Source organism: Sphaeramia orbicularis, chromosome 21 (assembly GCF_902148855.1).
Source record: "Sphaeramia orbicularis chromosome 21, fSphaOr1.1, whole genome shotgun sequence".
Classification (NCBI taxonomy): Eukaryota; Metazoa; Chordata; class Actinopteri; order Kurtiformes; family Apogonidae; genus Sphaeramia; species Sphaeramia orbicularis.
In genome coordinates this window covers 40,181,706-40,205,492 of record NC_043977.1, presented here as the reverse complement: position 1 = coordinate 40,205,492, position 23,787 = coordinate 40,181,706, and the positions used below count along the sequence as shown (strand labels likewise).

At 37.0% G+C, this 23,787-nt stretch overlaps 1 protein-coding gene across 2 annotated transcripts in view; it reads left to right on the top strand.

The window, feature by feature from the left end:
• Positions 1-23,787, top strand: part of LOC115412285 (rho GTPase-activating protein 20-like) — a 102,375-nt gene that overhangs the window by 28,105 nt on the left and 50,483 nt on the right. The window contains exons 1-2 of one of the 2 annotated variants that reach the window (XM_030124696.1): positions 18,576-18,885; positions 23,362-23,447. In XM_030124696.1, coding sequence (XP_029980556.1) covers positions 18,793-18,885; positions 23,362-23,447 — 179 coding nt within the window. In that variant the 5' untranslated portion in view covers positions 18,576-18,792. Of the gene's footprint in view, positions 1-18,575; positions 18,886-23,361; positions 23,448-23,787 lie in introns of those variants that run through there. The other variant, XM_030124695.1, reaches the window with a different exon arrangement.

The following is a 23,787-nucleotide window of genomic DNA, read 5'->3' as shown; positions in this document are numbered from 1 at the left end:
ATCCAATACATGTGATGATTTTAAAGAGGTCATACTCTTTTCAGTCCAATACTGACAAAGTATCTGGCTACGTGAGACTATTACACAAATATCTGTACTTCTACTTGAGTGAAGAATGTGAACTTGTGTGTACTTGTGTGTTTACTTTTACCACTTCTAAAGACAGGGTTGACATTAAGGAGTCATTCTTAAAGGTCTGTGTCCTACTCTGAAACCTGCTATCTTTAAGCTGTTAATCACTTGTGCATTTGTGGAGGTCCAACATGACTGATTTCTGACAGAGAATGACCTTTGTCTGGAGATGGAATTGATGTTCTGAGGGGTCACAAGGGGTCAGCGAAGTTTAGGATGGTTAGTATGTAGTATTAGTATAAGGTGAATGTGAATGTTCAGTGTGAATGAAAGAAGGTGCAAGTCTGTTTTGCCTGTAGAAATCTTCTGATATTGGGGGTTTTAGAACATTAAGTACACAGAACATTTATACAAGGTAAAGATTAACCATTTCTGAATAAACAAGTGGTTCCAGGCACAACAAACCCCGCCCCTCGCATGTATTGTAGCTTATTTTGGCATCGATCCAGCTGATGTCATCATGTTTATGTGTGTGCTGATGTCAGTATAATATTAATTACCTCTATATATGTGTCAAGTTTGAAGCAAATTGGAACAAAATTGATGTATTTATAGACATTTCAAATTTCACCCATTATAAGTAAATGGAAAAAAAAAAGATTAAAAAAAATTCATAAAAAATGTTAACTTTGACCTACTTTTCCCAAAATGTAATGACATCTCTTCTGGGTCACTGGCAATGTATAAACATAATTTAGTATGAATTCAACCAATAGTTTTGCTGCTACAGACATTTGAAATTTTACCCATTAAAAATAAATGGGGAAAAAAAAAGATTTCAAAAATTCATTAAAAAAATGTTAACTTTGACCTACTCTTCCCAAAATGTAATCAGATCTATTCTGGGTCACTGGTAATGTATAAACCCAGTTTGGTATGGATTGAAGCAATAGTTTTGCTGCTAGTGTTAACAAACAAAGAAACAAACAAACCTAGCAAAAAACAATACCCCTTGCCTTCCCTTTGGGGGGCGGGGGATAATGAGTAAATATGGAGAATATAAATTAAAAACAAAAAACAAAAATGGAATGTGAAACATGTATTTTACAAAACTACACATATTTCCAAGACACGATCCTTATCTCTGATGTGGAAGTCAGACATGCTACACCCATCAGTAACCCCTGCTCTTACTATTTGACCCTAAAAGCCAATTGAATGCAGCAAAACTCCCCAATGTGAACGTAATTTGTGAAAATACGATTGTGCAACCATTATGCAAGGCACTTTTTGACGGTTGTGAGGTCAAATGGTCACTCCAAGGTTGCAGGTTTGAACTCTTTTGCAGGAATTTGTCTGCTAATGCACTTTCAAGCAAGTTTCTACATCTCTAGCTGAAGGATTTTAAAGCTCACAATACAGTGGCAGCAGGAAATATGTGGAAAAACAGGTTTACTTGACTGGTAGAGTAGCATAAAAGTCAGTCATTTACATAGGTTGCATATTTTACTCACATATTCTTTACACCCTTGAGACACATAGAGGTGGACCAAAGTAGCATGTAGTGGCTTTTATCTGTGGAATGCAGTGGGGCAGGACAAAGCATCAGGTACTCTCTATTTTATATACATAGTAACATAATGAATGTTTTAATTTTATAGAAATACAAATAAATATTAACTGTAATGGAGCTTTTATCTCATTGATGAGATATGACTGTGTGTCCTTTAAAAACTCCAGTATCCATGATCTCATTCACTGGTATTCGATGGGCCTTATGCTGGAAAAGGACCAGTAGCTGACACTGACTTGACCCCAGACTAATACCTAAACAGCCCGGAGGAAATGACTTAACCTGTCCTGCTGCATCCTTTTGTCTTCGGAACAGCACACACACTGATATCAGCCACATGCACATGCACATACTCACACAAGAAAAAGCAGGCAAAAGAGAAATCTCATATAGGCTCCGATATCATTGGCTTTTAACCCATAAAGACCCAAAACATCCATCACCAACCTAAACCATCTACTGATCTAAACTGTTTAATACCTGTTGATCCACTAATCTCATCAATACATGCAAATAACTGGTGTAAAATGCAGTTTCTCAGGTATAAATTATAATGAGATATGACCCATTTGGACGTTTAGAGGCTCCGTTGTGAATGTAGAAACACCATCATCTTCTACAACACTGATTCACCAGTAAAACCCTTGGAGTTTGATCAATGACAGTTTTACTGGAAAATTCACTTTCCCTGCATTTTATTCTGTTTTTGATATAATCACCTTCAACTTTAATCTGAGCTTTTATGAACATCTTCATGATCAGTAAATTAAATACAGGAAAATACCTGATTTATACTGATAAAATACAAAATACAGAGGATACTATTATAAATAACTGGTGATAAATCACTTAAGAATGTAGATATAGAGAAAATTTCATTTGAGAAGTGACATACAAGTACCACTGGGTCTTTATTAGTTTAGTTTTATCCTATAAACAAAATGTCCTTACTCTTATTTTTTATTATTTTACACTTAAATTTACACTGTGGATTTGTAAAATTGTTTCTTTTATAAAATGTTAGAATATAGTGAAAAATGTTGATTGTTTCCCAAAGCCCAAGATGACTGTGTCAAATGTCTTGTTTTGTCCACAACCCAAATATATTCAGTTTTTTGTCAAAGAGAAATAAAGAAATACAAATTTTCTTTCCACCATCAGCAGATGTGGATCCTCATCTTGTAAAAATGTCTCTGTTCTGGGTGGCTCATTCCATGTTTGTGTTGCCTTCATGCAAAATACCTGAATCTGAGCTTTTTCATCAAACCATGATGATGAAATGATGAAGTGATGAGAATTATTGCCCTGAAGCAGGGGTGTCAAACTCATTTTTGTTCAGGGGCCACATTCAGCCCAATTTGATCTCAAGACAGCCAAACCAGTAAAAAAAATAACAGTGAAAAAAGTAAAATTACATGATGATAATGTTTACATCTACAAAGTTTCCTTAAAAATCTGAATAACATGAACAACTTGAATTGTCTTAAGAAAAACAAGTGCAATTTTAACAATATTAGGCCTCTGTTTATCAGTTTATCATTTACACATGTGCATTACAATCGCACAAAACAATTAGTAACAGGCAGAATATTGGTAAAATTGCATTTATTTTTCTTAAGACATTTCCGTTTGTTCATATTTGTTCAGGTTATTCACATTTTTTGTAAATGTATAATTTGGTAATGTAAACATTTTCATGTAATTTTACTTTTTTACACCAAAAAACAAAGAGAAAATTTGGGGTTGTCATTATTTATAGGTTATTATGATAATATTTTACTGGTCTGACCTACTTTAAATCTAATCGGACTGCATGTGGAACCTGAATTAAAATGATTTTGACACCATTGATTGTTAATATCTTCAGTGTAATTTTTGCAGTTTTTCCACAAATTCATCCCGCAGGCCAGATTGGAAACTTTGGTGGGCCGGATTTAGCCCCCAGGCTGCATGTTTGACACTTGTGACCTAAAGGTTTATTTGTCCAAAACATAAAGTATAATATGAAGTGGTGGATGCATGCATATAAGACACAGTACCTTAGTCTGTTAAACAGCCTGAACAACAACAATGAAGCACAAACACACATATCGGTGTGTGTCAGTAGCACCCCTGACTCTGCAGGGACACTGCACTAATCAGATTAGAGGGGTTAGAGGGTCTGGAAAGAGGAGGAGGGGTCTGCTCTATATATGTGTGTGTGTAGGTGTGTGTGTGTGTGTGTGCCCAAACAGGAGAGCAGATGTAACCAGCCAACAGGAAGGCTCAGACCGTCTGTTTCTCTGATTTCTGTCTCTTCAGTATCTTCTGTCTGACTGACTGATGGCTTTTCTGATTGGAGGAGTTTAAAACAACACCCGAAGTTTCAGAAAAACAAGGCTGGCAGCAACAGAAACACTGAAGTTCCACCACCCTCACATGCTTTTAGTCAGGGAGATAACTCTGACTTTATCCACTGAGGTTTTTATATTTCTGTTATTTAAAGGTTTAAAGATTTGTGCTGTTTTTTAAGTAAAGGGACTTGAATCCATGAAAACAACCTGCACATTAATCTCTAAGCTGCATTTTCCCCCCTAAATCTTCTGTCTATATCTTCACCTCCTGTATTACCGCAGCAAAGTGCAACATCAACAAGTGCCAAGCTCCCAGCACAACACAGTAACCACATGGGACTCTTAGATGCTGAACGTTTCTAATTATACACATTTTGCTGTGATGAACAAAATGCATATGGTTATAAAATTACTTGCATTTTAAGACATCACAAATATTTTTAAAACTTTTTGTAACATTGGTAAATAGGCATCCAGTTCCCGATACAACACACTCTAGTCCAAACAACAAGAGCATGTTTACATCTCACATATGGAATCATATTTTTGACTCTTTAACAACAGGTGAAGAGCATCTAATCTGTAGTACTTTCAGAATAGATTTACTTTTACCATTATTCCACTGCAGAGTTGTATGAATGTAATGTTTTTGAGGATTAGTTTGTATTTTTTGGGGGGATTTGTCTGAGGTACTTCTTCTTCCTCCTTGTCAGTGTATGACCTCCAGTAAATCTATGTCACCATACTCCCACTTCTATGGATGGAGGCAGCAGCAAAGACATATTTAGACAAACTTAAAAAGTATGTATCATTTTAACCTTGTAAAGCCTGAACCATTAAATCATTGACAGAAAATTCCAGTTCTTTGAAACTGGAGCCGTTTTTGGTCCTTCTGAAAAACCCAATTTTTTTTTTCCAAATATCAATTTCCATATATGAGTTTCATTTTAGTATCATATTTGACACATCTGGTCTCAATGCTCAAATATTATTATTTTTGAACAAAGAAAACATAATATAACACAAACATGTCTAACAAATTGGTAATTCCTTTACAAAATTGGCAAAGTTTTGCCTCCTTCCTCAATAATGACTATCTTGTAGTGTCACTGGAAAGGCCTCTGGTGAATGAATTCCTCCCCCCTGGTGGATTATCTGTGCATTGCATGTATCTAATTGTATACATCAGGTTTTTTAAGAAAAAAAAAGTCACATTAGTCATGTAGAGGGCTTTAAAACTCATATATTAAATATGATATGTTTGGCGTTATAAGGTTAAGTTTGTGATGGTTTTACAATATTATACAACAGACAGCCCTTTGCAACATGGAATTGGACATCAGTCTGTTCAATGCCATACTCTTTTCATAGAAACAGCTATTTTACCTCAAAGAACTCAAGAATGGCTGGTTTTCCGCTGCCTCCATAGGTTAATTTGTCTGTTATTCTTTGACTTTAGTGTTTTACCATGTTAATTCAGATCCAAATAATCAAGGCAGTGGTGGACCAGAAACTCCAGTGTTTTGTGAGGTGAAATTACTGTTTTTGTCAAAGGTGTCTGGTGACAAGCTAAATCAGAGAGAGCATTCCTAATATAAAGCACATTTGTTCTGCTGATATTGTTTGTAGGTGGATACAGTACATTTTGCTGCTGCTCCTGTATGTTGTGGTACATTGCTTAACTTCCGTGTACGTAGCCCTGCTTGCTTTTCTAAATCATAAGCCAGTGTACTAAACCACAGGTGTCAAACATATGGGATGAATTTGTGAAATGCAAAAATGACACTGAAGATATTAACAATCAAAGATGTACAGACTAATGTGATTTAAAGTGGATCAGACCAATAATTACCTATAAATAATGACAACTCCACAGTTTTGTCTTTGTTTTAGTGCAAAAAAAGTAAAATTACATGAAAATGTTGACATTTATAAACTGTCCTTTCACAAAGAATGTGAATAACCTGAACGAATATGAACGTGAAATGTCTTTGAAAAATAGATGCATTTTTTTTTACCAATATTCTGCCTGTTATTAAATGTTTTGTGTCTTTGTAGATCCACTGTGGTCTGTAAGTTGTAATGCACGTGTAAATGTTAAAATGAGACATAATAGTATTAAAATTGCTCTTGTTTTTCTTAAAAGATTTCAGGTTGGTCATGTTATTCACATTTTTAAAGGATAGTTTGTAGATGTAAACATTTTGATAGTGTAATTTTACTTTTTTCACTGTCATTATTTTAGTGGTTCAGCCCACTTGAGATCATATTGGGCTGAACGGGGCCCCTGAACTAACATGAGTTTGACACCTCTGTTGTAAACCATCGACTGCAGGTAACGTGGTAATATTTAGATGTGCTCCTCAAACAATCCTGCTTAACCCTTTATGGGGCACTCATAGAAATACTCTAAAATTCTAAATTTCAACCTTAGTGTGTTATTGGAGGACATAACAAGACTTTATTACTATTGTGAAATTTTTCAAAATGTGTTATTGTCATGTTTTTTATTTATTTATTACCTCCGCCAAGGAGGTTATGTTTTTGCCAGGGTTTGTTTGTTTGTTTGTCTGTCTGTTTGTCTGTCCGTTATTGTGCAACATAACTCAAAAAGTTATGGACAGATTTTGATGAAATTTTCAGGGTTTGTTGGAAATGGGATAAGGAAGAAATGATTACATTTTGGTGGTGATCGGGGGTGGGGGGGCCCACGGGGGGCCCCATTTCCAACAAACCCTGAAAATTTCATCAAAATCTGTCCATAACTTTTTGAGTTATGTTGCACACTAACGGACAGACAAACAGACAGACAGACAAACAAACAAACCCTGGAAAAAACATAACCTCCTTGGCGTGGGGGGGCCCACGGGGGGGCCCACTGATCAGCCTTGGCAGAGGTCTGCGCTCTCCAAGTGCTTCTAGTTTTTATTTTATTTAGTTATTTAGACAGGGACAAAGCACAATATACATTAATCTTAAAAAGGAGAGTTTACCAGCTTCTAGCACTGGTGCCAATTTCCACCTGTAGTCCCTGGACAGGCTGATTTTTTTCATAAGAAAAAAACCCAAAACAAAACAAAAAAACAAAAAAAAACAAAACAGAAATTACTAAAAACTAAAACATTAAAAAACAGTAAAAAATGTATATTTTTAACTCCATCTGTATACCATTAAAAACAGACATTAATAAAAACTAAAACAGTAATTTAGTAAGTTTTTGATTTGCTGAATGCACTCGTCACACCAAAGGAGATTTTAAAAATAGTTGGAGTGTCCATAAAGACTGTTTATAATGTAAAGAAGAGAATGACTATGAGCAAAACTATTATGAGAAAGTCTGGAAGATACTATTAAAGAAGAACGGGAGAAGTTGTCACCCGAATATTTGAGGAACACTTGCGCAAGTTTCAGGAAGCGTGTGAAGGCAGTTATTGAGAAAGAAGGAGGACACATAGAATAAAAACATTTTCTATTATGTCAATTTTCTTGTGGCAAATAAATTCTCATGACTTTCAATAAACTAATTGGTCATACATTGTCTTTCAATCCCTGCCTCAAAATATTGTAAATTTTGCTTCCCCACCCTGTATATATATAGATATATAGATATATATAGATATATATAGCTAAATATAGATATATAGATATTCAAGAAAGACATATGTAATGTAAAATGAACGTGCATTTTAGAACTTTACACCAACATAAATGCTGATCCAGACACCTGTCCACATCCACATTATCCCTTTGAACATCATTCCTTACATTAGTACCATTACTTAATGGTACCTAACAAAGCAGGTCCACTCACTGTTCATGCAGAGGTGGACCTTACAGACCCTGTAGACCACATTGGACCTGAGGTTGTTCACTCACTGTCCTCACTGTAACACTGTCAGTGTCTTGTAATGTATGTGGAAATACCCAAAAACACTCGCTTGCCCGATAAAAGGTTAAAAAAAAAAAAAAGATGCCTGGGCACGTACAGGTACCAGAATCTGATGATAGATGATCTACACTGCCCAATTAACCAGAGGCTGTAACTGACAACAACTTCAACTAAAAACAACTAAAATTAACTAAATAAGAAGGAAAGTAAACTTGGCCGTGTTGGCTAAACACAAGTCGACCAAAATGTCAGTGTATCCTGTGGGCTCGTAGGGCATTATGTTGTTTAAAGTGGCCTTAACGTGATGAAAACCCTGCTGTTTTATACTCTAAAGGGTTGAAATAATCCCTGAAAACATCATACCACTCGACCCAGGTCTGGTGGAAGCAGTGGTCAGCTAACCCACAGTTTCCATCTCCAACACAGTATTGTTTAGATGTCTTTCGTCTCTGTTCTCCACCTGAGTCACTCCCTCTGACCGCAGGCTTTGTCTCCATCTGTTTCTCTGAGGCCGCCTCCATCCGTCTGTCTGCTCCGTTCGTCTCCACAGTCTGATCCGCCTCGGCCTCCACGCGCCACAATGTTTATGCAAAGCCAAAGAGACAGAGACACGCTGACTGTGGCACAGACTGATGCTAAAATTTCCGCCTTCTTCTTCTCTGTAACTAACTCTAATGTTTGTCTCAGAGGCCTTAAAGGCTGGATTCTTAAATCCCAGAGGAGTAAACAGATGATGGACTCACCATGTGAAGACAAAAACATGTGTATTGGCTCTTAAATTTATCGACAGGGCTCCTTTTTAATGTAACAGAATACTATAAACAGTAAGAAAAATTTGGGTCACATTGGAAAGTCATTAACGTTAGTGGACTTGATGAGTCAGTACAAATTTAATGTAATGTACCATTAATGAAGGATTTATAAATGACTTATGATGGTATTAATTAGAATATAATACCCTTCATTTTAAATAATTTATAACAGTTTTGTCATCATTTTGCAAGTTCAAGTTTACAGCTGCCAAGTTAACCCTTTATCGGGCAAGTGACTATTTTTGGTCATTTCCACATACATTACAAGACAGTGACAGCAACAGTTATAGCGAGTCAACAAATGTGGTCTACAGGGTCTGTAAGGTCCACCTCTGCATGAACAGTGAGTGTAAGTACTCTGTTAGGTACCATGAAGTAATGGTACTAATGTAAGGAATGATGTTCAAAGGGAGAATGACAGGATGTTGACAGGTGTCTGGATCAGCACTTATGCTGGTTTAATTTTCTAAAAATGATGTTCTAGTATTCTAAAATACATGTTCCTTTCACATTACATGTGTTTTTGTTATATTTTTTTTATATTTACTTCTTGGATGTATTTACAGTATTTATTTGTTTATTTATTATATTTATTTTGCCATATATGGCCAAGGAGCAATACATCTTTTTGAAAAATTTCATAAAAGTAATAAAGTCTTGTCATGTCCCCCAATAACACATTGTGGTTGAAATTTAGAATTTCAGAGTATTTCTATGAGTGAACTATAAAGGATTAGATATCAGCGTTCTGGTTGAGTTTTAATGTGACAATTCTCACCTTTACATTCATTTTTATTGACTACTCCAGGTACTCCAGCGTCCTCTCACCATCCAAAGACATGCACTGATAGGTTAATTGGTCAACCTAAAAAACTGTCCATAGGTGTGAATGTGACAGTGATTGGCTGTTCTTCTATATGTCAGCCCTGTGATGAATTGCCAACTCGTCCAGGGTGAAGTCCGCCTTCACCCATAGGTAACTGGGGTAGGCTCCAGTACCACCTGCAACCCTAGTGAGGATAAAGCAGGTTCAGAATATGAATGAAGGAATGACTGTGTTGAATGACAAAAGCTGTGCTAATTATTGAACCACTGAGCACTTAAAACATGCTATGAACTTCTTCTGGATTATGTCAAGTGTGGGTATTCCCACAGGTAATGTGCAGGAAAAAAAAGTGGTAGAGCATTGTTCCAGTGTCCTCTGGCACCTCTATAGGTTTTTTTTTTTTTTTGCTCCCCAGTCCATCATACATGATAGGAATGTAGTTCTATAGGTAGGGATGAAGGGACCCTACATATGTACCAGGGAACATAGGTAGTGATGAACATAGGTACTGGAGAGCACAGATACACTCACTGTTTTTAAGTTTTAGTCAAAACACACAGTTGCTGCACAACAACAGGGATGTGAGTGGAGGCAGGTCTTCAGTCCATCCCTGGACACATGTCAATGCAGAGACACTGGTTTTGAATTGGTTCTCCTCTTTTTCCTGAGTGTATTCTCACCTGGCATTAGAGCTGTTTATTTTAGATCCAGCAGAAGGTAGCCATACTGTAAAGTATAAATCCCAGCTTTACCAGAGCATTAGTGTCTGTCAATTTAATAAGAAAACCTTTTGAGAATCCAGCTTTACTGATGGTGATTAAATATTAATATTAAAATAAATAGATAGATAGATAGACAGACAGACAGACAGACAGACAGACAGACAGACAGACAGACAGACAGACAGATGCATACACGCACACATACCCCACACACACACATCCATACATACACACATCCATACATACATAAACACATACATGCATGCATACATACATACATATAGTACATATATACATAAATACATAAACAGATAAACACATAAACACATCCATCCATACATACATACATACACACACACACATACACATGCATACATACATAAACACATACCGGGTGCGGAAGCAAAATTTACAATATTTTGAGGCAGGGATTGAAAGACAGTGTATGACCAATTAGTTTATTGAAAGTCATGAGAATTTATTTGCCACAAGAAAATTTACATCATAGAAAATGTTTTTATTCTGTGTCCTCCTTCTTTCTCAATAACTGCCTTCACACGCTTCCTGAAACTTGCGCAAGTGTTCCTCAAATATTTGGGTGACAACTTCTCCCATTCTTCTTTAATAGTATCTTCCAGACTTTCTCATAATAGTTTTGCTCATAGTCATTCTCTTCTTTACATTATAAACAGTCTTTATGGACACTCCAACTATTTTTCAAATCTCCTTTGGTGTGACGAGTGCATTCAGCAAATCACACACTCTTTGACGTTTGCTTTCCTGATTACTCATATGGGCAAAAGTTTCTGAAAAGGTATGGATAATAGTGTTAGGTATGATTATGACATCAATATATGTTTGGTTTCAAAACAATTGATGTAGTACCTGCTGAGAAAAAACAACTAAATGTTCATTGTAAATTTTGCTTCCCCACCCTGTACATACAGTACATATATACATAAACACATACATACATACATGCATACATACATACATACATACATATTCCAGTATTAAAATTTGGCTGATGGAGACAAAGGAAATTCAGGATCCAACAGGATGTCGTCCTTTTTTCTGATGTGTTCAAGTATCTGTTTTAACTCAGAGATCAAAGGTTTTGTTTGTTGTGCTAATCTTACAAGCATGTTCTGTTGTTCAAAGTGTGTGCAAAGATACAGATGAGCTTCAAAACCATCAAACACAACAGGATTTATGGTCACTCTGAGGTTCTTCAGCTGAAACGGCTGAAACTTCAGTCTGGTGTTAAGCAAATATTGTTCTTATTTCTCACCTAGATGTCACTTTTTCCAGAATTTCTGCAGCCATTCCTCAAAAATTCATCACCCTTTCAGCTTTTAGGGAAAAAAGGAACAGTGTTTTTGAGATATTTTTGGCAGGCAACGTGGAAGTCTGGCTTCTTAAAGTAGAAGCGGCGACAGCGGTAGAGGTGACCATAGTGAGGAGGTGGTTTCTGTTTTAGGCCACAGCAGCTCCTCCTCTGCCTCAAGTATCTCTGTCATCCATCACAGAGCTACAGGTTGTGATTTATGAATAAAGTTAAAGGAGGGAGGTTCTTGAAAGTTTTATTCAAGGAAAGAAATCACGAACACAACCTGTTAACAGCATGTTTGGTCATTTGATAGCATTGTTAAATCTACACTTGTGGAAGGTTTGCGTGTCAAGTGTGTGTAGTTTAAGTTGTAGCGTGTTACAACAGTTACAGGTTGGTTTTTGCTGTAAGCTGACTGCATCTGTGATTGCTAATGTTGCAGAAGAGACGCATTGTGAGACTCATAGAAGCATAAGTATTTTTGTAGAAAACTCATATCATTCTTTTCCATAGAAATTAGTCATGGATAATAAGCTTAAAGAAGGAGTCACAACAAACCTTAAACATGAACAGAAATGAATAGATTTGAATTATATATGATCTTAATTGGTTTTGTATATCATATTTGATGCCATGTTTTTGTCATGTAACCTTTTTCAGCTTTTTTAAATGAAGGCTTTCCTTATAGAAAACAGGACGATTGAATAACTAAACTAAAAAGTCCCCAAACTGTAACTGCTTTTGTACTTGAAAACTAACCCCTAAAAAAAAAGGTGAGAGACTAAATGAAAACAATACCCTTAAATCCATTCAGATGCCTCCACAGTTCTGTTCTTGCAGCTCTTATTTTTTCCACGTTCTGCTCAGAAATGTGTTGTGTAATGATAATGATCCTAAACTTTGAGCTCTGGTCACTAAAATTGTTCCAGTTCACCCTTTCATTTCAGTAAACATTTGTGCCAAACCTGAGGACATTCTGTAACACTGTCATTAGAAGTGAGAACAGCCTTGGTCACTATGAGGGGAGGATAAAGGATACTCAGCAGAGGCAGGGATACACAGAACAGAGGGGGGAAACCCCACCAGCTTATCTGACCCTCCGTCCTCTCTCTCCCTCTTATCCATCCATCATCCACCTTTCAACTCGAACTTCAAACCTGCTCATCATACCCCCACAGCCTCTCCTCAACCTCTACATAAGCATGTGTTTGTTTTTAAAGGAGGGAGAAGGAGGGGAAGGTGCTCTTTAAATAGATATTGAGGTATGTACAGTGTGTTTGCAGTGCAAAGTGCAGCTCTGACACCCCAACCCAACACAGGTAAGAATAAAGCCTCCATGTAACACTCCTACCAGGGCTTTGGACACTCTCCAGCTCATTTTCTCTTTGGAAACGACTGTTTGCCGTCCAAGTCAATACCCTCTTCAGCTTCAGGTTTTCAATAGCCTGACTCCCCAAGCATGACGGAGACATTCCCTTTCAGACACACTTCAAAGGAAACGTCAGATGATATTCACTGGGACACATATTGATTCATTTGAGGAGAGAATCAGCGGCACACATTAGCCTTCCCATTTTCCTCTGACCTGAAGTCACTCGGCTGAGCTCCGTTCAGGCATGAGGAGAATCTTGGTGTGTTTGGCAGCGAGGTGTTTGACCCACTTTGGGGTTTTTGGGCCAAAACACATGTGTTTTGAACTTATCATGGAGAAATGTGTTGCTTTTGCCATGGATACCAAAAGAAAACCCAAACACAATGTTTTTATTGTTGCAACACGGTACACTCCAGCAACAAAATGGAACATTTCGGAGGTCGAAGTAAAAGCCTGCAGCGCAGTGGCAGTCGTGGTCAGCCGATGGCGTTTCCAACCACATTTCTGACACACCCTCAATTTAGTCTCGCCTTTTTTCTGCTTTGGATCTCTCTAGACAGGCCGTCGCTCACAACCAGAGGGAAATACAAGCAGTCATTTTACCCCAAAAACTACGACAAAAGAAGCACAATCTCAGTTCAAGGACAAATATAACCAGGCACCTTCTGAAAACAGTGAAGAAGTGCAGTTTTCTGTACATCTGTGTTTGAAGCCCGTCAGACAGGAGCCAGTGGTTTCATGAAGCTGGTGACATGATCAAAGAGGATGGCTGGGCACTATCAGCGTTCTTATCAACATGCGCCTGACACTTTCAGGGGACAGATAACATGGAACAATTGTTGCATACCTTTGTGTTTGTGCAGATGACCTATGGGGTGGCTGCAGAGAATATACTCCAGTTTAGTTGTTTGAAGGTTCAGGATGTCAGAATGATTTGTGCTTAAATGATGTTTGTGTTGGAATCTTTTTTCTACTGGTTATTTGTCGAGGTTAACTCTTTCGGAGTTAATAACTGCCTGATCTGCTTATATCCAACAGCTCCTCAACTTCAACATTTAATCATTCATTTAAATGACAGGAAGGATCAAACTTCCATATGTAGCTGCTTTGACTGACTGGTAAAATATATTTTGATCATTCTGACTGATTATTTTATAGAATTTACTTCTACATTGGGTGTTGACAGTATATTTTGTACATGTTTAACTTTATCTTTTAACACTGACTGTATCTCACATATAATTTGTGCCACTGCCTGGATGATCTTATAAAAAGATATTTTTAATCCTTTTGGTTAAATAAAGGTTAAATAAAATAAAATAATCATCTCAAATAAGCTTAGAAATAGGGTCAACTCTACTATCTACTGTGCATCCTCATTAGTTTTCATATGAGTGTAGCCTTTAGTATTTCAGGAAACAGTAACAAATAATTTTCCCAGTTCTATTTTTAAATTTTTTATTATTACCTTTATTTAACCAGGAAAACCTCACTGAGATTAAAAATCTCTTTTTTAAGAATGTCCTGGCCACGATGGGCAGCAGTACATTAAATAGTTACAGACACAAACAAAATTAAAACAAGTTTTCAATACATAAAAAACCCACAAACTCAAGTCAAACATTCCAAAGTCAGCTTTGCTAAAAGTGCCCACGAGATGAAGATGAAGTGCATCAGACAAAACTCAGTTGTCTCCATCTCTAAGTCATACAATATCCTCTTGAAAGTGTCCAGCGAAACCAGATCTTTAAGTTTCAGGTCTTTTTGTTGTTCATTCCAAGTGAATGGGGCTGCAAATCTGAAGGCCTTTTTCCCCAGTTCAGTTCTAACTTTAGGAACAGACAAAAAGAAAAGATCCTGAGAACGATGATTATACGTGTCTGTGGTTCTCCGACTGATGTAGGTCAGAAGGTGGGATGGGAGCAGATCTAGAATAAACTTATAAATTAAAATGTGCCAGTGACTAAGTCTGCGAGCCGACAAAGAAGACCATCCAACACGAACATATAGCAAACAATGACGAGTGAGAGATTTAAAATTAGTTTCTGATATTATGATAGTCAGTAAGTTTGAAATATTTTGTTTATGTTGATTTTTGGCTAAACTTCCATTCCAAGTCTTAAAACAGTTTGCAGTGTCAGTAAATGTGTTTTATTTAGATGGAGATGTCAGACTTTTTCTGTGGAAGACTGTTCCCCTACAGTGGAATATAATTCTGTTTTATCTTTAAAATCTGACACATTTTGCATTGACAGATGAATACATTTGATTTGCAAATTTTGCCTCCGCAGAAAAAGTTCCATTTCTACAATTAGAGCCTCCTACAGCCTCTTCATCTCCCACTATGGCCATTTATTAAAAAGAAATCACTAATAATTTTCACATTTTCAATATAATATGTTCCAGACTTTGGAAATTGTGGACATACACAACCCCAAAATCCTACATCTCTACTTCCAGAGTCAACAAATCTGTTTTACTTTATCGGAGGTGTTCATTTTCCAACTTTTAAAGGTAAACACTCCCACCCAGTTACCCTACAGTGACTTATACTGTAGCTGCAGCTATAAAGGAAATGTATCATGCCTCATGCCTATGTTAGAAAAAAAAAACGGTTGACATTCCACCTCATCAGTCATGTTATTCTTGGCCCTGGGAGTGCATTCTTACACCTGGCCCGGACCCTCTGCAAACTGCTTTACTGTAACGTATGAACACTCAGCTTCTATATGGCACAGACGGCCACACAAGGAAAACATGGGCTTTAAATGAAAACACTCACACTTGTAGGTACACAGTGGAGGCAGGAGTCTGAGCCAAACATGATGAACTGTCAATAACTGCAGATCAGCACAGAATATGACAGGAAGTTTAGTCTGTCTTCAAAATAAAAGTTGCATGGTACTAAAATACCTGTAATGTAGAAATGCATTGGAAAGGTCTAACGCAGGGGTCAAACTCATTAAAGTTCAGGGGCCACATTCTGCCCAATATGATCTGAAGTGAGTCGGACCAGTCAAATAATAGCACAATAATATATAAATACTGTCAAATCCAAACATTTTATGTCTAACTTCTATGTTTTAGAGGGAAAAAAGTCAAATTACATTATGAAAATGTTTACATATACAAACTATCCTTTAAAAAATTGAATAACATGAACCTGGAATTTCTACTTGAGAAACATAAGTGTCTCAGTTTATCATTTATACATGTACATTATAACTTACAGATCACAGTGGATCTACAAATACACAAAACATTTAATAACAGGCAGAATATTGGTATAATTACACTGATTTATTTTAAGGCATTTCAGGTTTTTCATATTAAGTTATTCACATTTTTTTGAAAGGATAGTTTGTAAGTGTAAATATTTTCATGTAATTTTTTTTACACTAAAACAAAGAGAAAAAATTAGAGTTGTCATTACTTCAAGGTTATTATGATAGTATTTTACAGATTTGAGCCATTTGAGAATGAACTGGGCTGAACTTGGTTCCTGAAAATGATTGTTAATATCTTGAGTGTAATTTTTTGCGTTTGCAAACTCATCCCACGGGCCAGATTGGACCCTTTGGTGGGCTGGTTTTGTATGTTTGACACTTGTGGTCTAGCATTATTAACAGAGAAGTCAAGTATACAATTCAGTGCAAATGAATGCTCTTTATTTATTCCTGCAAATCTTTAGAACCAAACATGTGAGTAACTATATTAATATTAGCTTCATTCTCAAGTCTTAAGCCCCGAAGTTTAGTTTTTGTTTTTTCTGTACTACGAGCTGTATTCTACCCCAGCCTTTAATACACATCCCTTATTTATTGATGCATATGCAATGTCCTGCTGCTCTCATACTCTCATAATGTTCTTTGCTATTTGACATACTACACAGAAGATGTTTTCAGGTACTTTATTTAATTAATAGCAGTGCAGAAATACTCTGTGGTTGAATTCATTAAGTGCACAAGTGTCGTGAGTGAAATGTAGCAAAACAAAAGTAATAGTAATCCTTCCATAGAATAGATGATTCTCTTCTGCTCACTAATACATTTTATTGCTAAATAATGTTTTTGTTGGTCAAAATGGAGCAAATTGTAGATACTTTGCGAACTCTTAAGTAGATTAGTGGTGTGATTCTGCATCATTACATGTGTGTTTTGTTAAACTAAAGCTGACAGACTAATGTAGTGCAACAAAAAAGTGCATCACATGTGGGTTAGAAATATGGAGTTTGTTTCCATCCCACCATGAACCAAAACAAGTTTCTGGTACAATTGTATGTATGGATGGCTTACTAAACAGGAGTGTGTATCGGCGAGAATCTGGTGATACGATACAAATCACAATACTAGGATCACAATATGATATATCACAATATATCATGATACTGTTAAAAAGGCAATTTTTTACTGGTGTTGTTTCTTTTTTTAAAAGATTATTTCCTTGAAGAATTGAATTACACCAGAAATATGCACAAATACTAAACACATTTTTATTTGATCCCAACAGGATCTAATGTTATATCACAAAATGTTCCTGTGTTCAAACTGAAATTCAGTTTTACAGACATTACAGTTTAAGATTCTGTTCAAATGTTCATATTCTATTAGTTCAGAACTAACATCAGAACAGTATTTTGGTTCAATCCCAATGAAGGATTTAATATGATTTAATAACATGATTTAATAAAACAGTGTTAACCCTTTCATGCACAAATTATGAGAACCTTAATCAAAGTTGTGAAAAGAGTGTTTTAATTCCTCTTTAGGCATGAAAAAAACAATGTGATTGAAAATGTTCTTCTGAAAAATAAATAAAAATAAATAAATAAAAATTATTTAAAAAAATAAAAAAAAAATACATAAAAAAATAATAATGAAAAAAAAATTCTTATGAACCTATTTTTTTCATGAAGTTGCAAAAATGTCCACTCAGCTGGATACCGCACGATTAATTTTTGACCCACAGAAACAAGTATTTACTGATAAATTGTGTGAAAACTATGGGGATGGCTTGTGATTCTGGGGGTTTATGCTCAGCAGAGATCTACATAATGTTACCAATTCATGTCAGAAAAGATATGTAGTATCTTAAAACTTTAATAAAGATACGTGTTTAAAAAAACAACAACAAAAAGAACAATAAAATCTATGAATATACAGGAGAACAGCTGTTGAGTAGCTGTCCACTGGAGTGACCAGTATGCATGAAAGGGCTAAAGAATAATAAAGAAAATATAAAGAAAAAATAAAAAAAAAATAAAATAAAACGAACCTCCACAATATCTGCATTTGAATAAATACCTAAACATACTGACAGAGTACTTTTTAATATCTATACAGTATTGTGAAATGAAATATTGTGATATATTGCAGAACCGATGTTTTCTTACACCCCTATTACCAAACAGATTTAATCACAGTCAAAATAAAAATAAAAACCGAATGGCCTAAATAAATAAATAAATAAATAAAAATTGACAGAAAATCTATACATGTTGTACAGATAAACCAAACCAACCACCGCAGATGGCTTTCTTGGACACATTTTATTTATTTTGGAGAGTAGAAGCGGAAGTGGGCTGTGTTGTCTCTTCGGGCTTCACAGGATCAGAGACAGTCGAGGCGGTCTAGTCCGGAGACCCGGAGCTGAGCGCAGACAGAACTCAGACGCGGTGGCCCAGTGCGGAGCGCAGCGCACAGGACGCATTTGACCTGCTGTTCATCACTACCACTACTCTCCATCATGGATTCTCCTCGGGCTTGTACCGTGCTCTCTGCCGGATAAACTTTTTGGGCTTAATTACGCGTATCATGGGAATATACTGTCGGTGCGCACGGCTCCGTGGATTTATACAGTCTTGATGGAAACCATGTCACCACATGAAGGGACGATGGGACAGAACAGGTCCGACTCTCTGACGGGAGACAGCAAAACACCTCCCGACAACAAAAAGGTAACCGTGGCACGTCTATGTCGGGCAGTTGTTGCTGATGGAAGGAAGGATGGAAGGCATGGTTTGTGTTTGGATGTTTGCGTTTTTGCGCATCAACTTCCCCGGTGCGCTCCGTCTAAATTATAAGAAATGTTCAATAACGACATGAAAGGTGTGAAAAGGTGCCAGTGTCACAGTCCTCCTCCATCCTTACATGGACTTCCATTGATGTATGTCTGTATTTTCAGTGAAGATTAGGCTGAAATGATGCAGTCTTCCAGTAAATCTCAGTGTTGTGTTATGTTCTCACAACTTTTCAATATTTGTCACTACATTTGTTCAGCTTTTTTTTCTTTTTTATCCTGATGGCTGTGCGTCATGTCCATGTCATTTGATTAGACTGGATGATGAATTTGTTTGGAGGTGTGAGTTCCGCTGTCCCTCTGCCAGAAGTGTGTTTACAATAACGCACAGTTGTTAAAACATTAGTGTTAGTTTGAAATTTACTGACTCAACGAGTTCGACGTGGATCAATTACGCACGGCACTTGACGCGTAAAGAGGAGTTTTACATGTGCCAAGAACAGAAACTCAGCATTTCCCTCCTTTTGTTAATTACCATTTAATTAATCAGATTTATATTAGAATTTGACTGATGTTTGAATCTGAATGGACTCGTCTTGACTGATCTACGGGGTCGAAAAGGGGAGCGAATAACAGGAGAAGAAAATGTGCTGATAAGGATTATTAGTGAATCAGACTGCCAGGAGTCAACACATAAACACATGAAGGATGCATGCGCAGCTCTGGCTTCAGTCACCTCTTATTAACAGGATTAAAACATTAAAAACACCACTTCTCCACTTTCTCCTTCACCTCTCCATAGCATTTACTGTAAAAGCAGGATAAAGGCTGTAGGGTTTCTGTTTCATTTTGTCTAGTTTTCTGATCCAATCAACAAGGCACTGGGAGATTGCAGAGGTGATTCCCCAGGAGCTGCTTAGTATTTTAGTAAACAGCGCCCCCCTCCAGCCCGCGATCGAAAGGCTTTTACTGCGTCTTTTCAACATGTGGTGCTGGACAAATAATAATAATAAATAATAATAATTATAAAGGTGAAACTTGATAACGCACTGTTTCCAATTAGTGGTCATCACAATGTGCATTTTTGTGTAGAAAAAAAAAGAGATTTATTTTATTTATTTTTTGTTCTAAAAAATTGCTAAATAGCCTTTATGCTTTGAGTGTAATATCTTAATCCTCAGTACATCACCCTTTTTAACACATAGCTGGATGTTTCTTTTCTCATGTGTAACACACCCCAGTCCTTTGTTGCTGTTTTTCTGTGTAGTAGTTACGTTTTGGCTCGGTTCATAAAGTTTTTGCTCTCTGATGGGCTCTGGGACATTTTGAGATATGATCTGTCAGCCATCCAGAGAAACTTGAAGGCTCCTTTATCATCAGTCATTGAGAAAGCCTCTTGAATGTTGAATTTCCACATGCCTCCCCTCACTGTAGAGAGCTTGTGTTTGAAGGTTTGTGCAAGAGAATGGTTCATCTTGAGTTGTACATAACATTTTTGACAGCTCTATGGGTAATATGTACAGATAGGTGACAAAAATTAAGGACAAAACAACAAAGTTACTTGAAAAGACGACGGGCCACCACAAATGTTTCAGTACATCTTGTCTGTGAACTTGCAAGGCTGTAGAAAGAATCCAATTCTTCCAAAAGGTGGTGAGGACAGTGATCTCACACCTTGGTTCTAAATCTGCCATAGTTGTTCAGTTGGGCTGAGATCTGGTGAGTGGGATGGCCACAACATGTGAGTCATGACAGTTTCATACTCATCATTCCAGGAAGAGACCACTCCTGTCAGATTCCACTTTAATCTGTCACCTGTCTGTAAAGATGCCTGTCTGAAAAGATGTAAATAGTGCAAATAGTTCAGGCTTCCTCTTTGGTTTTTGCTCGGTCAGCATAATAGGAGACACAGAGTTTTGTCCTTGTTCATTTGAACCCTCATTATTTCATCATTCCAAGTGGAGTGGTTTATGTTGGTGCTTCATGCATGTAAACCTCCTCAGCAGGAAGAAAAACATGCAACATGTGTCTCTATTTTTACTTGTGTGGAATATATGAGGAAATAAAGTGTTGAAAGTATGTATTTAGTAATTACATGAAAATAAGCCAGTTCTTATCCTCACATTGACCAAAAACATTGTTTTATGTCTGCTTGAAAATGTGTAAAGTTGATGCAATTTTCACCCAAGCATTCACCCTCATATCCCATGATGCAGTTCATGTTATATTGATGAGCTGAATGAACAGCCTAGTTTGAAATCCTGCTTCAGGAACTGAGTCATTGCAAAATAAATGTAGGATATGAGGTCCTTTATTCATTTTTATTTCCAGATTAAATGACTGCAGTATGTGTCAGGGGCAGGATGTTGTGTTGGGACAGTTGCATTTAATATGTATTTCATGACAAATTACAGAACACTTGCCTTTAAATGCATTGTAGAAAGTAGTCTTTTACCTTGGATTTCTTCGGTATCGTGTCACATAGTTTTTGCTTATGACGGTGGTAAGTGGATGAGGAATTCACTTAGAACTGGAGTCACTCTGAATGTATCTGCACAAAGTCTGTGCAGGTTTAAGCTTTAAATTCATATGAACAGAAAGCAGAGCAATGTTTGTGTAAGATAAAGGATGAAAACCTGGTTTCCTTCACCTTTTGTTTCCCACAAGTAAAGTTAGAGTGACAGCCAGTAAACAAAGATGAAACTCAGGGTGTTCTTTTATGAACAACGCGTCTCCCTGTGCTTGGCATTTATTGGTGAATGGATGGGTGTGTGACATCGGCATGTTGTCATTGGCTCATTTTTAACTTCTGGCATCTTGTTTTTCTTCTTTGTTATTTATTGCCAACTAGATAGATAGATAGATAGATAGATAGATAGAGAGATAGAGAGATAGAGAGATAGATACAGAGATACAGAGATACAGAGATATTTTCATTTGTCCCTCACAGCAAAATAGTTTGCATATTCCGCACAGCCACGAGAATACAGAACATCAATCACAAACATATGACATGAACATAATATGTCTGTCTTTGACTCTGACCAAAGGTTCTTAGTTTGGTCCACATCATGGTCTGGAGGAGGGTTTCACATCTGCTTATTTGGTTCAGATCAAACTGAAATCTCTGAAAGTCTGGACCAGACAAGATATGAAAGCGCCTTAACCCTTTATGGGGCACTCACTGAAATACTCTGAGATTCAAAATTTCAACCTTAGTGTGTTATTGGACATCGTCATCTACCTCCTCGTCTGTCAGCGTGACAACAGTCTCCCTCCTCTTGCCATGAAACATGTAAACACATGCAATAAACACATGCAATAAAACAACTGTTATAAGGTCATAAACTGGCAAAAATCCCTCATATTTACTATTTACAAATTCTAAATTACTATGAAATCTCTCTGAATCACTGTATCTTTTATATTATGAAAGGCAAGTGGCCTCTGTGTGTGCGTGCATGTGTGTGTATCTTAGGATTCACACAAAATCCAGAAAGAGCTGACTGCTGCAGTTTGGCATACTTGCATATTTTTGGTCAAGGAAGACACTAGTGAAAATGGCAAGTTGATAGGACCAATATTTTGGGAGATATTAGTAATTTTGGAGTACAATAGTCTTACAATAACATTGCTATTCCCAGAATGCTTTGGCGGTGACGGCTGGACAAATGCGGTACAGCATGCACAAATACACATCAGCATAAAAACTACCACATCTAGAACCTGTGGATCCCCACCGGTCAATGCAGTACTAGTGTTACAAAAACCACCTCACTGAGGCACTGGATAGGTCCCATATTTAATGTTTGCGGAAATGACCAAAAATAGTCACTTGCCTGATAAAGGGTGAAAAGTATTTGTATGCACTTTTCTGTTTCATGCTTTGTTTTAATGGTTTAATGGGAGATTTGTAACGCCCTTTTAATTTCAGAGCTAATATTCTACTGTAACACCATTACTAATGTTCCATTACTCCACAACACTGGCAGTCTCCTTATGGTTTCCATGGATACATTGTTGTAAATACAGCAGACTTCAATGCAGCCACAACAAGTACAGTCATATGTCAATAACAAATATCAAACAAGATTATATTATGGATCATAACACATTGTGTGGCATTTAGCTGATTTATTTCCTCAGTTCTATTTCCCTGTTTGTGTCTCTGTTACTTAATTCTCAGTCAGACTCTTTAACAAGCTAACTCACTTCCTCTTCTCCTTCTTTACTTCTCTATTCACTTTCTCTGTTTCCTTGTCTGCCAGTATGTTCTCCACTGACCACAGCCAGAAACAAGCTGGGAGTTTTGCAACCATTTTGTCTGCTCTTCATTTTTGTTCAATATGGGATTCCAGTCGTTGTAAGTCAGCGCCTGCACTGACCCATCTCCTCTGTCTGTCTCTGTTTGCAGAAGATGAAGACGTTGGCCCAGAGACGACAGTCAGCTCCTTCTCTGGTCATCAGCAAAGCACTTACCAGATCAAGAAGCACTTCCAGGTACAACACACAGCCTCCATCCATAATGCACTGCTGCTGTGGGGTTGACATCACTGCTGGCGTAACACTGGTTTCTCTGAGCAGATGGTTGAACAGATGTAGCTGCTGCTGGAGGAGAGTCTAAGTTTAACTCTTTAACTGTTTAAGGATGAAGAATAAAGAATACAACTGTAGGAATTTACAGTATGATTCATTGTAGCTCATGTCAGTAATAAGATCAACTCTAGGTCTGCCAGGTGGTTAAGAAACTCTCTTTTTGGCATTTATTCTTGAGACCTTTGTTTTAGCCAGAATTGTGCAAAACGGCTAAAGAGATTTGAGCCAAAATAATCTATTAACA